The sequence below is a fragment of the Atta colombica genome, unplaced genomic scaffold (assembly GCF_001594045.1).
Source record: "Atta colombica isolate Treedump-2 unplaced genomic scaffold, Acol1.0 scaffold88, whole genome shotgun sequence".
Classification (NCBI taxonomy): Eukaryota; Metazoa; Arthropoda; class Insecta; order Hymenoptera; family Formicidae; genus Atta; species Atta colombica.
Genome location: NW_017259581.1, coordinates 1,532,328 through 1,545,846, shown reverse-complemented (window position 1 = coordinate 1,545,846; position 13,519 = coordinate 1,532,328). Strand labels below are relative to the sequence as shown.

The 13,519-nt window shown below is 32.4% G+C and overlaps 1 protein-coding gene across 2 annotated transcripts in view; it reads left to right on the top strand.

Moving 5' to 3' along the window:
• Positions 1-13,464, top strand: part of LOC108693174 (protein sidekick) — a 39,907-nt gene extending 26,443 nt beyond the window's left edge. Inside the window, exons 8-33 of one of the 2 annotated variants that reach the window (XM_018201984.1) lie at positions 437-564; positions 1,903-2,022; positions 2,297-2,452; positions 2,593-2,719; positions 3,014-3,315; positions 3,597-3,782; positions 3,943-4,248; positions 4,333-4,659; positions 4,823-5,019; positions 5,141-5,350; positions 5,618-5,872; positions 6,032-6,260; positions 6,521-6,823; positions 7,034-7,214; positions 7,378-7,593; positions 7,684-7,880; positions 8,007-8,203; positions 8,328-8,567; positions 8,783-8,980; positions 9,096-9,237; positions 9,523-9,801; positions 10,168-10,188; positions 11,338-11,495; positions 11,670-11,832; positions 11,949-12,271; positions 12,349-13,464. In XM_018201984.1, coding sequence (XP_018057473.1) covers positions 437-564; positions 1,903-2,022; positions 2,297-2,452; positions 2,593-2,719; positions 3,014-3,315; positions 3,597-3,782; positions 3,943-4,248; positions 4,333-4,659; positions 4,823-5,019; positions 5,141-5,350; positions 5,618-5,872; positions 6,032-6,260; positions 6,521-6,823; positions 7,034-7,214; positions 7,378-7,593; positions 7,684-7,880; positions 8,007-8,203; positions 8,328-8,567; positions 8,783-8,980; positions 9,096-9,237; positions 9,523-9,801; positions 10,168-10,188; positions 11,338-11,495; positions 11,670-11,832; positions 11,949-12,271; positions 12,349-12,591 — 5,404 coding nt within the window. In that variant the 3' untranslated portion in view covers positions 12,592-13,464. The remainder of the gene's footprint in view (positions 1-436; positions 565-1,902; positions 2,023-2,296; positions 2,453-2,592; positions 2,720-3,013; positions 3,316-3,596; positions 3,783-3,942; positions 4,249-4,332; positions 4,660-4,822; positions 5,020-5,140; positions 5,351-5,617; positions 5,873-6,031; positions 6,261-6,520; positions 6,824-7,033; positions 7,215-7,377; positions 7,594-7,683; positions 7,881-8,006; positions 8,204-8,327; positions 8,568-8,782; positions 8,981-9,095; positions 9,238-9,522; positions 9,802-10,167; positions 10,189-11,337; positions 11,496-11,669; positions 11,833-11,948; positions 12,272-12,348) is intronic. The other variant, XM_018201983.1, reaches the window with a different exon arrangement.
• The last annotated feature ends 55 nt before the right edge of the window (positions 13,465-13,519 follow it).

Below are 13,519 nucleotides of genomic sequence, written 5' to 3'. Positions count from 1 at the left end.
GGGGGGGGGGGGGGGGGGGGGGAGGGAGAGAGAGAGAGAGGAAAAGAAAAATCTTTTAATTATTACTATTTAACTATTAGAACTTTTTCCTATAAATTTAAAATTATAATTATTGTACATGAAACAGATATTTATCAGTCATAAATAAATTTTCTTATATATATTCTAGTAAATATTTTTATTAATTAAAATTAAAAAATATACAAATATTTAAAAATTCGTAATAGTAGTAATAGTAGTAATATTAAAAAATTCGTATAAGGAATAATTTGTATGAAGTAAAGTATATTAAATTTGGAACATATTTTATAAAAAATATTTAAATATTTAAATCTGTTTTGTCTAAAAAGGAATCAAAATTCAAAAATTATTTTACTTTTTTTTTATTTTATTTTTATTTATTTTATTTTTTATTATTGTCCTCGTATTTTTACAGATACTTAATGGAGGAAGACGGCTCGTTGACAATTAAGAAATTAAGTATGGATGACTCGGGAATGTTTCAGTGTCTCGCGTCCAACGAAGCTGGCGAATCATCTAGTTACACCTGGTTAAAAGCGAAAAGTGAGCAATTTTTCATTGTTTCCATAATATATCGCGGAATTTTAAAAATAGTGAAAAATTATTACCCAATCCATACACAGAGTGTTCGCAAAACACGCGTAAAATTTATTTATTTTTTTTAAATACCATATAATCTTTATTATTTTATAAATCAAGACTTTTATAAGATGGGAAAAAATGAGAAATATCATAAATACTTGCTAATATATAATCAGTTTTGAATACAAAGGATTTAAAATTTATATATTGTCTATTCGTTGTCTTTTTTGATCGGTATAATATAAATTACAACATAAATAATTTCCTATATTAATAGTAACATTGGCAAATTATACACAGATATAGATATTTTGTAGATATTATTTAAAGGAAATCGCGTTTTTCGCGGACACTTCGCGTAATAATGTCGCAAACAGAGTTAATATAAATGACGTATTTTTTGTGTGCGGCACAGAAAAAGGATTAGGAAGCAGATTGAGAAACAGAGTTGCCCGCTGGGCGGCTGGCTACAATGTAGTCAGAGTCCGCCAGTCTGATCGCCGTTTTATGTTCTCTCAATATCCAAACAGTAAGAATAATGTAGCGAGATTTCCACACTTTTCTTTTCCATTATAATTTTCGGCACATGCTTGAAGACTGCGTATAAATTTCACTTCACGATTTTTGCTTCTAGCAAATTTTTGCATAGCTCTAATAAGACAAATAGCACTATGTTGAATATCAGCGTTTTAGAACATTTATTATTACTCCATGTTTATAGAATTTTAGCGCAAGACATTGATTAATTGTGCCTTCTTATATTTAATGATTATTAATTTTAATTGTATACATATAGTTTATAGTGTTTTTCTATATTATAGAATGAATGCCGTACGATTTTTAAAGAAAAAAATTTTTTAACGAAACGATTTGTCGATTTTGATGTAATTATTCTTAGCACGCGTCTGCGACATTGCAAGTAATACTGACACGCACGTCCTATTTCCCTATATATATTAGGGATATATTTCCTTTAATAAGATTTTGTTTCTGGATGTTTCACGATAAATACTATTAATATTTAGTATTTAGTGATTTATTTTATATGGCATTTATGTACTTATGTACTTAATTCTAAGTTTGCGTAGTTTTGCTATTAAATATGTGTTTGTGTTATGCTTAAAACATAAGCTTGTATTGGAATCAACATAAAGAAATAGAGAAGAGGTGAGAATTACAGATGGGTTTAATACATTGCAAGCGACGATTGATCACCCCTTTTTTCATTTGCACGTTGTGAAAAAACATTAGATATAGAGATTTAACGTTAATGACGAAACTTTTGTCTGTAATTTACAGCATCTGGACCGATAATGGAAAACGGACCACAGAATTTAACAGTATTAGACGGCAAAGATGCAACTCTAAGTTGCAATGCGATCGCAGCGCCTAAGCCAAATGTCACTTGGTATTATAACGGTAATTAAATCAAAGCAATTGTATCTTTATATTTTTTATATTTTTATGTATATGTATATAATATAAATATAATATAAATATGTATATAATATGTATATAATATAAATATGTTATAAAATTTTAATTCACTTGTATAGTTTTATATATATATATATATATATATATATATATATATATGATTTTTAAAAATTAAGATATACAAAGATTAATATTATTACCAAATGCGCATTTACAAATGCAATTAAATGTAACAAATGTTTACATTTAATTGCAGATACAATGTCTGTGGAAATCGCTGGGAGAGTACAAGTCTTGGACAACGGGGATCTTTTAATTGCAGCGGTGAAACCGTACGATGCAGGAAAATATACTTGCATCCGCGCGAACGAAGCCGGTTCTGTCAATGGATCGGCATACTTAATTGTTATGGGTGATTATTGACAATATTTAGAAATAAAAATCGAGCGAATTATGGAATCATTTTTCTTAAGTCAGAAATCGGTTTTTTGCTCGAACTTTGGTGACAAATGCATTGTGCAGTCTGTTGTATATAATCTGCATCTATTACAGTTCGGACTCAAATTATCCATCCACCTGTTGATACGTCTGTGCTTCTCGGGCGTACCGCTGAATTGCAGTGTAAAATTTCGAACGATCCCAGCATCGTATACGATATGGCATGGTTTCATAATGGACAGTACGTATAAAGAGAAATATTATATATGCAAATAATATCAATTTAAAGTTTAGAGATCAAAAATTTAATAAATTTTTTTAATGTATCTGGTATTATTTTTTGAAACAGCGAATTAATTAAAATCTGATCTACTTAAAATATTTAAGAATTATTCACATTATGCAGAGTTTTTATTAAATTTATCAATTAAATTATTGATTTATAATGTCAGGAAAATCACGAGATTCTGGTGACTTTTCCGACGCTTAAAAATCTTAAAATGATACGTTCTGTACGTTCTGTACGTTATTACAGAGTAATAAATACGCAAGCGAGTCAAAGAGTGAAAATGCGGTCAGATGGCACTCTCGAGATTGTTACCGTTCGAGCTTCCGATGTGGGCGAGTATACATGCTCCGTAGTGTCACCAGGTGGCAACGAAACGCGATCTGCTCGTCTGAGCGTGATCGAATTGCCGTTCCCACCGATCAACGTCGTGGCCACGCGGGTCGAGAGAATCTCGCCGCGCACGATTAATGTCACATGGGTGCCCGGCTTCGACGGCAATAGTCCTACAAAAAAATTTATAGTCCAGAGACGAGAGGTATCCGATCTAGGTAAGTGTAGTCTTCAAATATAAAAATTTAAATGTAAATTTTATAAATGTAATATAAATCAAAAAATAAATTTAAAATGTAAATTTCATAAATATAATAATTAAGTTAAATATATTAGTTATATTTATATTTTCTAATATATATATTTTTTAACGTAATTGTGAGTTGTTATCATATATGTATGAAAAATACTACAAATTTTTGATTGAATGTAAGTCGATATTATATTTTTTATATCTCTATAATATAAAAAATATAATTTACTGTTATATTGCAAATAGGACCAATACACGACCCAATATTAAATTGGATTACCGAACGTGATAATGTATCCGCTACCAGTCGATGGATATTGTTGAATAATTTGAAAGCCGCGGCGTCTTATCAATTTCGTGTTAGTGCCGAGAATAGCGTTGGTGAAGGTCCATCGTCAGCAGCTAGCAATATCGTTGTTCTACCCCAAGAACGTAAGTGATTAGGAAAATTAATCAAGTGATTATAATAGGAAATATAACAATATAATATGTTTTTGTTGTATTTTCACTAAAATATAGGCAAATTTATAGCTCAATTTCTGACGTGTATGTTGACATTCCACTTCATTTAACGTTTTATTTTTATTTTTAGCGCCTAGTGGTCCGCCCATTGGCTTCGTCGGCTCAGCACGTTCATCATCGGAAATAATAACGCAATGGCAACCTCCATTAGAAGAATACCGAAATGGCCATATCTTAGGATATATATTGAGATATACGCTTTTCGGATATAATGATAGCCCATGGACGATACAAAATATCACCAATGAAGCGCAAAGAAATTATCTCATTACAGATTTAATCACATGGAAAGATTATGAAGTGCAAATAGCGGCTTACAATGAGAAAGGTGTGGGTATATATTCAAAGGGCTTGCAAATAAAAACCAAGGAAGGAGGTAAATTCACGTTAGGAATTAGAATATTTATTATTATTATTTTAATGAATGTTATAAATCAGTTAAAGATAAATAATTTTTTAGTCCCAGAAGCACCTCCCACAAACGTGAAAGCAAAAGCAATTAATTCAACAGCGGTAAAAGTTTGGTGGAAACCACCGAATCCTCAGAAGATCAATGGGATTAATCAGGGATACAAATTGCAAGCCTGGATTGGCGACAATTTTACAGATGCGACTGAATATAAATCGATGACTGTGCCGCCAAGTTTATTCGATCCGCTCGCCGAGCAGAACGCTATTATGATAGGTTTAAGAAAATACACTTTGTATAATATCACGGTGCTCTGCTTCACCGATCCAGGTGACGGTGAAAGGAGCTCGCCTGTCGAAATTCGCACTTGTGAAGACGGTACGTTTATTTACAATAACTAGTTAAGAATTAATTAATTACGCTACGTATTTTCTAATTAAAAGATAATTTCTTTAATGTGTATTTTCTGGTTTTTCATTTAGTAAAGATAAACTTATTATTAAAAACATTATTTATCTTTATATATGTATTACGATTTTAGTACCTGAAGAAGTGGAGAATCTACAATTTGAAGATATCAGTGATCGTGCGCTAACAGTTAAATGGTGTCCTCCCAAAGAGACCAACGGAATACTGACATATTATCAACTGAAATACATGATTAAAGACATTCCGGATTCTTTGCGCGTCGAGAACTTCACGGCTGATGTGTTATCGATTAAAGTAGAACATCTTCAGGTAATCATCGATTTTAAGTAGAAATTATAAAAGAAATATAATGAAAAGTCTAAAAATTAGAAGTTATAAAAAAGATAACTTAAAGGATTAAATGACTATTTCTTATTTTGGTTTTTCTTAGGCATTGACTCACTACAAGTTTGAAGTAACTGCTTGGACATCAGTTGGATCTGGCAAATCAAAAATAGCGACCATACAATCAGGCGTCGAACCGGTGTTACCAGAACCACCCACGAAGTTAGCGTTATCCAACATAGACGCGTTCTCCATTGTGTTGCAGTTCACGCCAGGATTTGATGGAAATTCATCCATCACGAAGTGGACAGTGCAGGTTAATTAATCTATATCAATGCTTTCTTTAAAAAAAGAGATTATTTATTGCATATTTATACATAATACAATTTTTAAACTAATGAAAATTCTCTTGAAACAAAATTTATATCAAATATATCTGTTTGCTCTCTTTCAAGGCTCGAAAAGTATTACGTTAAAGTATTTTGTAAAATTTATTTTCAAGACATACGAGATTCGATGTGATGGATAGAAGATAGAAAATAAATCAGAAGAAGTAATATGTGCATTACTATCAATTTTTTAGGCACAAACGGCACGAAACTCGACGTGGTACACTATATACGAAGTATCCGATCCCGACGCTAGTACGATTACCGTTGACGGTTTGACTCCTTTCATGCAATACAAGCTTCGTTTGATCGCAAATAACGTCGTCGGTGCTTCAGAACCCTCTGAACCGACCAAAGAGTTTCAGACGATTCAGGCACCACCCTCGCATCCTCCAAAAAACGTCACAGTTCGCGCGATGAGTGCTACCGAATTACGCGTTAGATGGATCGTAAGTATCGTTGTTGAATCGTTATGTAAAAAATATAATTTTTTTATTAATCACTACTAAGAATATCAATTAAAGATATTGTATGGTATAACATACATAGATTATACTATATAAATTATATGTATAATATATGTATAAGAGTTATACTGTTTTCTGCAGCCATTGCAACAAATAGAATGGTACGGAAATCCACGAGGATACAATGTTACTTATACGGAAGTACGATCGAACATATCGAAGAGTAGTATTATCGAGGATCATACTGCAAACTCGTACATTTTGGAAAATATGGAGGAGTTTGCTGATTATGAAATAGTGATGCAAGCATTCAATGATGTTGGCTCTTCAGCAGCGAGTCCAAAGGCTATTGAACGAACTCGTGAATCAGGTGAATCTTTTAAACATAATTGAACATAATTAATCAAAAAGGAACCAATTCTAAGAAGCAATTTTTCGAATATAGTTATTTTAGATTTTTGAAAGATATCAGAGTGTTTAATGTATATTTCTAAAAATTGATTTGATATTAATTTAATTATTTTATATTGTTAAAACTCAAACGTTGCGAAACAGATGACATAAAATCACTTTTAAATGTTTTCTACATACAATTTTGTAAGCTTTACAAATATATATAATATCTTTTAGTTCCTTCCCTGGGACCGATAAACGTAGAAGCAAACGCAACTTCCTCTACGACTATTCTGGTGCGATGGGGTGACGTACCTGTAGAACATCAAAATGGACAGATTGAAGGCTTTAAGGTATATTACGGTGCGAATTCCAGATCAACTTTTCAGTACAAGAACATTCCCAGCAATACCACTTTCACAACCACTTTAACGGAACTTCGCAAGTTCGTCCAGTATCATGTACAGGTTTTAGCCTACACAAGACTTGGTGATGGAGCGCTGAGCACTCCACCCGTGAGAGTCCAGACCTTCGAAGACAGTAAGTGTACTTATTGCAATTGAACCTTTTCTAACGATAATAGTCGAGTTGTGTTATAGATTATACTTTAATCATATAATTGTATGTTATTTATTAAATCTATTGTTTTATATACATGTGAAATATATATAAAACATACAATGCAAAGCTAAACAAAAATAAAATAAGATTCCATGATATCGTTATAATATATTCGATTTTGTTTCATAGCTCCTGGTCCACCATCTAATGTATCTTTTCCTGATGTGAGTTTAACCACAGCGCGTATTATCTGGGACACACCAGAGGATCCTAACGGGGAGATTCTTGCATACAAAGTTATGTTTAACTTAAACAACAGCCAAGATTCTCCTTTTTCTAGAGAATTTCCAGCGTCAGATAGAACATTCAGGTACAAAGATTTCTTCTTATATATTTATCCATCTCGCTGAAATTTTATAAACTCTCTCAACATTTAAATAATAAATCTCCTTCTAGATTGAGATGTATTAGGATTATATATAACAAATAAATAAGTTTTTGAATAAATATCGCTATAATTTTGCCAATTGCAGAGCCACCGAACTCAAGTCCGAAAAGTATTATATGTTCTCTGTAACGGCACAAACGAAATTGGGTTGGGGTAAAACAGCTTACGCGCTTGTATTTACCACGAACAATAGAGAACGTCCTCAAGCACCATCGGTACCGCAAGTGAGTAAGTCACAGATTCAGAGTCGTCAGATAACGTTTAGCTGGACACCAGGTAGAGACGGTTTTGCACCATTAAGGTAACATTTTTCTTGCTTATTGGGATTATTTCTATTAAACTGCATATTACCTATTAAACTGCATATTAATCTCTCTTTTTGCTCCGATAGATATTACACAGTGCAACAGTCAGAAAATTCTGGACCATTCCAAATTATTCCCGAAAGAGTGGAACCCATTCTGACGTCTTACACGGCTAATAATTTAAAGCCTTACACACACTATCAATTTCGCATTCAAGCTACCAACGATATAGGTCCATCAGAATGGAGCAGTGAGTCTGCTCAAGTACAAACTCTGCCTGCAGGTATATATTAAAGATAAAATAATATGAAACTCTCAATGAAATATTAAAAAGGAAATATTTAGAAAAATTAAAAATCAGAAATTGAAAATTGAAATTAACATTAGCAAAAATATTACATTTTTATAGCGCCATCAAAGGGCGTCACCGGCCTGAAAGTTGTCCCAATAACAACATCCAGTGTTGAGGTTCATTGGAACATGATCGACGAGGTACATTGGAGTGGTGATTACGAAACTGGTGGTTACCGTGTTGTTTATCAGCCGGTATCGGATTTCCCAACACCTCTTCAGGCGACGCCGAAAGAAGAGATTCTAGGAATTAAAGTGTGTATAGATATCTCTTTCTTATATGTCAAATTTTGTTTAAATTTTATAATATAATATATTGAGATTAATTTGCAGTATTTTATAAATTTAATATAGTTAACACAATTCATTCTTGTTGCAGCAAACCAAAATGGTCTTAAGCGACTTAACAGAAGATCGATATTACGAGATTGTAGTGCTTCCATTTAATTCAGAAGGTGAGGGTCCACCGAGTCCACCAGTCACTGTGTACGTGGGAGAGGCAGTTCCTACGGGGGAACCCCAGCATCTAAAAGCCGAGCCTATTTCTTCTACTGAGGTTCATTTGCATTGGAAACCTCCTCAAGCTAATATGCAAAACGGCGATTTATTAGGATATAAGGTAATAAAATAATTTCGCTCAGTTACATTAGTAATAGATTACTTTATATACATATATATATATATATTTTGATATACTTTTTATGAATTCAATAATAGATTATAATCGCGATAAATTCATATTTTTATTTTGCGTATTTAGTAATAGATTAATCGTTATAAGTTGATCTTTATTAATTTTATGTGTTTATTATAATATTCTCGATTTTATTGCAGATTTTTTATTTAGTAACTGATTCTCCTCAAGATTTAGAGAAAAAACAGGAAGAAGAGATAGAAGTCGTTCCAGCGTCTTGTTTGACGCACAACTTAGTCTTTCTTGACAAGTATACAGAATATCGCATACAAGTTTTAGCGTTTAATCCGGCCGGAGATGGTCCACGATCTCCGCCAATTACTGTGAGAACGAAACAGGTAATTTTCTTAGATATATTATGTCGTAAATATTCTATGATAATAGCAATGTTCAGTGTTAATGTTTTTTTCGATAAAAACACATGTTTATAAACGGTATTCAACGTAATTGCAGGATATACCAGGACCACCATATCATTTGCAATTTAACGAAATTACCATGACCAGCTTGCGCGTTTCTTGGAACCCTCCGAAGTTACGCAATGGCGAGATAGTTGGTTACATCGTTACTTATGAAACTGCAGAGCAAAATGATCGTAAGACAAATCAAAGTATTAAAAAAAATTATTTAACGTTAAGAATTTAACTTTACATTTTTTAGTTATTCTTTTATTAACTATTATTATTTTTTTAATTTCGTCTTTTTTTATTATCGTCCGAATATTGCGCTTTAATTAATATATACTCAAATATTGTTTTTTATGACACGTTAATTTTATTCTGAGAAAAGTTCATACATATATTAAACTCACTTTGCAAAGATTTAATTATGATATATTTCATATTTATCTTTTTGCTAACTTGTTAACGTTTTATCTAAGGTTTTAGTAAACAAGTTAAACAAAAAGTGACGGAGACGAGTCTTCTTATTCAACCGCTGGAAGAGGAAGTGACGTATACTTTCATGGTTCGCGCGCAGACGATCGACTTCGGACCGCCGATATCTGGCAATGTTACAACTGGTCCGCAAGAAGGTTCGCCGATGGAGCCCAGCAATCTCGGCGTGACCAAGACAGTCTCTAGTGTGGAACTGCAATGGACCAATGGTGCTTCCGGCAAAGGTCCTATACTGGGTTACTACATCGAAACTCGTCGTAAAGGTAAATATATGATCTTTATACACGATCGTTTATATTTATTTCAAAGGAGTTTAAAAAATCTCTTATAGCACCTGTTCAAAATTTTTTAATATTTTACTTTATTTATCGAAATTGCAATAGAAAATACAAAATGTAATGCGATTAATTTCTTTTATTATAATTAGTTTATGAAATAAATTTTGATTGTATCGAGAGCATTTGTGGGAGTTGCAATTTCACAAAATAAAAATATACAATATATATATATATATATATATTTTTTTTTTTAATAAATTCAGCGTAATATCATCATATTATTTTACATTTGCGTCCAACTCGACTAGCGGTTCTGCTAACACTAATACCGTCTTTTTTATAACTGTATAGCGATGGAAGAATGGCAGCATTGTAAGTGTCAACACACGTAATTATGCTGAGCATCAGTCATTGCATTTAGATGGTTTTGATAGTAAGATCCCTGTTAGCGTAATAATATCGCTTTTGACAGTCCGTTGTATATACTACTATGTGTACCACGTACCATGGTCGTTCGAAAATTCCAATAATTTGCATGATAATGTCATAGCATGACATCGCCAGAAATCCATTTTATATGTTCAAGCAGGATTTTACTGAAAATATATTAACTTCATGTAGCGCTATAACATGATTGTCTATATCATTCTGACAAAGAAATGATTGATTATACTAGCGTGATTTGTTGTACTGTCCATTGGTAACGCCACAGTTTTTGTTATTTAGCCTCCCCTTCCCTACAATTAATCTCGTTTTTAACATTTTGGCGTGCAGATGTGTGCACACACGGTATTTCCCATATGTCGTATAATAGCAAAACCAAAAATACCGATGTTATTCTTCAAAACATTTCACACAGAAAATGGCCGGCACTCAAAGTATTAAAATAATCATCAGACTAATACGAGCTCCTACTTATTTGTTATACATAATGTCTTACTTCTATCGTATTATTTTTTATAACATTCTTTGGCTAATTTGAAATCAACTTTTCCTTAAGAAAAACGCTATTAACGCTAAACTTGAGTGATGAAAGTGGAGGATTTCTAACAAATTAAAAGAAAAAATGAATAGCGAAATTATACTTTTTAGGATTCCAAAACATTAACAGCTAAATATTATATTATAATTACAATCAAAATTCTATAATTCATAATATAATAATATAATTTATAATATAAGCTAGTTATATTTTATAATTTTAGTTTAGAAAAAGAATATACAGTAATTTTTTTATTATAATAAATAAATTATATAAAGTTGATCTTTTACAAAATTTGATTTATTTATTTAATTGAGAGATATATTGGAATGACAATTTCGAGGAAAAGTCGATTCCAAATTGATTCAAGAATCTGGCATTGAAAAATCATGTTGTACAAATGGGATATTCCGTATAAAAGAATTCGATTATACATATATATATGTAAAAACAAAATAATGTGTTTTCCGGAAAGGGAAAACTTTTTCCTTTGCTATTTCAAAAATTATAACATATATTTATTATGTATGTAATTGTAGATGATTCGCGCTGGCAGACAATAGTTCGTACCAGTAATGGACCACTGACTGAATATACCGTGTCTTATCAAAATTTACTGCCGTCCACATCGTATTTGTTCAGAGTAATATCATACAATCGTTATGGAATCAGTTATCCAGCATATTCTACCGAAACAGTAAGTCTATTAAAAAAGTCTATTAAAAAAAAAATGATTATTCATTTGAACATTAAATTTACTTTGTGTATATTCATTATTTTAATGTTACACTTTCATACATACATTTATTTATTTGAAGACACATAATCTATTGCGAGCTAACATATTTTATTAATGGAATCATTTTACTAGATTTTGACACCATCGAAACTATACCTGGAATACGCATATCTACAACACAGGCCATTTTACAGACAGACCTGGTTCATGGTTACTTTAGCCGCAATATCAATTATAATTATCATTATGGTCATAGCAGTATTATGCGTGAAGAGTAAAAGCTACAAATATAAACGTAAGTTGAGTTTAATGTGCATATAAATTAATTCCTATGAAAAATCAAATTATGTTAGTAGATCACTTATCTACAATTTGTGACATATAATTTATATATTAATAATTATACTATAGAAGAGGCACAAAAGACTCTGGAAGAGTCGATGGCGATGGACGCGGATGACAGGCAAGAATCGGATTTAGAATTGTACAGGTCACGTCAGGGTGGAGGTAGTGCCGTTAATGCAGCAAGTGGCACTCTGGGTAAAAGAAATACATTGGCCCGAAAGGTAATGCATCCTCCGCCACCCACTATGCTGGGCAAATCGCCTCCTAGGCCTTCTCCAGCGTCGGTCGCCTATCACAGCGATGAAGAGAGCCTCAAGGGATATGATGAGAATCCTGACGACAGTAGTGTCACAGAGAAACCCTCCGAAATTAGTTCTACCGATTCTCAGGTGAGTCTTCGTAAAATGTATGGCAAAACGCATCTCTGACAACGTGATCTCATCTCAATCTCATTTTTATTTCACAGGGTTCTGAGAGCGAGAACGAGAGTGTGCAATCCGATCCACATTCCTTCGTGAATCACTATGCGAACGTCAACGACTCGTTAAGACAATCGTGGAAACGGCAGAAACCCGTCCGAAACTATTCATCATACACGGACTCCGAGCCGGAAGGCAGCGCGGTTGTCAGTCTGAATGGCGGTCAGATCATCATGAATAACATGGCCAGATCGAGAGCGCCGCTTCCTGGTTTTTCGTCATTCGTGTAATGAAATGAATTATCAAGATTACGTTATAAGATAGGAATTTTTTTTATTCCTACATCAAAATTAATATCGCAGCTACTTCGTTCTTAGCGAAGTCTTTTTATAAATATACGTATATAGAGCGAAAGACTTACGTTGGGAACACGTGTTTCGTATTCCCGCGACGGCATAGACTTATAGCAAACTATAGGAAGCTTCAGGCATCTTCGTATTGTGATATATTGATACATATATTATTTATAATTTTCGAGAAACATTTTGCATTTAATAGACTTTTGTACTTTCTCGGATTAGTTTAAGAATCAAACAGCGTACGAACCTCGTACGAATATGTTACAAATTTCGTGCCTGTACAGAGCAGAAGTCCAAATATTCTTTTTTTTTTTTTTTTCAGATATTTTGGTCTTAAACTCTTCTATTTTTCAGCTACAATTATAGATACATGATTATATTCGATCCTGAGGATCTTGTACTCTTTAAAGGTATTTATATCGTCGACATATTTATAAACGATAATTGGGATCGTGATATTGCAGAATTTTCAGAAAAAAATATCAATTCACACTCAACATAGCAATTGTTGGCCTATCATATCATTTTATTAATCCAGTAAAACTTTATTATAAAGATCGCGAGTTGTGAGGCACTGTATAAATCCACTCTTATGCTGGCGTATTTGCACGTCAGATATGCTTGTAAATATGTTATATATTTTCTGTAAGAATGTAGATTTTGTATAATGCTGCTATATATGTATTCTGCGGACTATATCTATTGCATTCGCATTTTGTGATAATACAGTAAATGCTCCATAGTTGTGGAACTTACATTTTACTAAACTGTCACGAATACGGAATCGCGATTCTGAAAAGTAAAATGTGTGTAGAAAGAGTAAAATTTTTCATAAAAAATATATATAAAGTATTAGTTA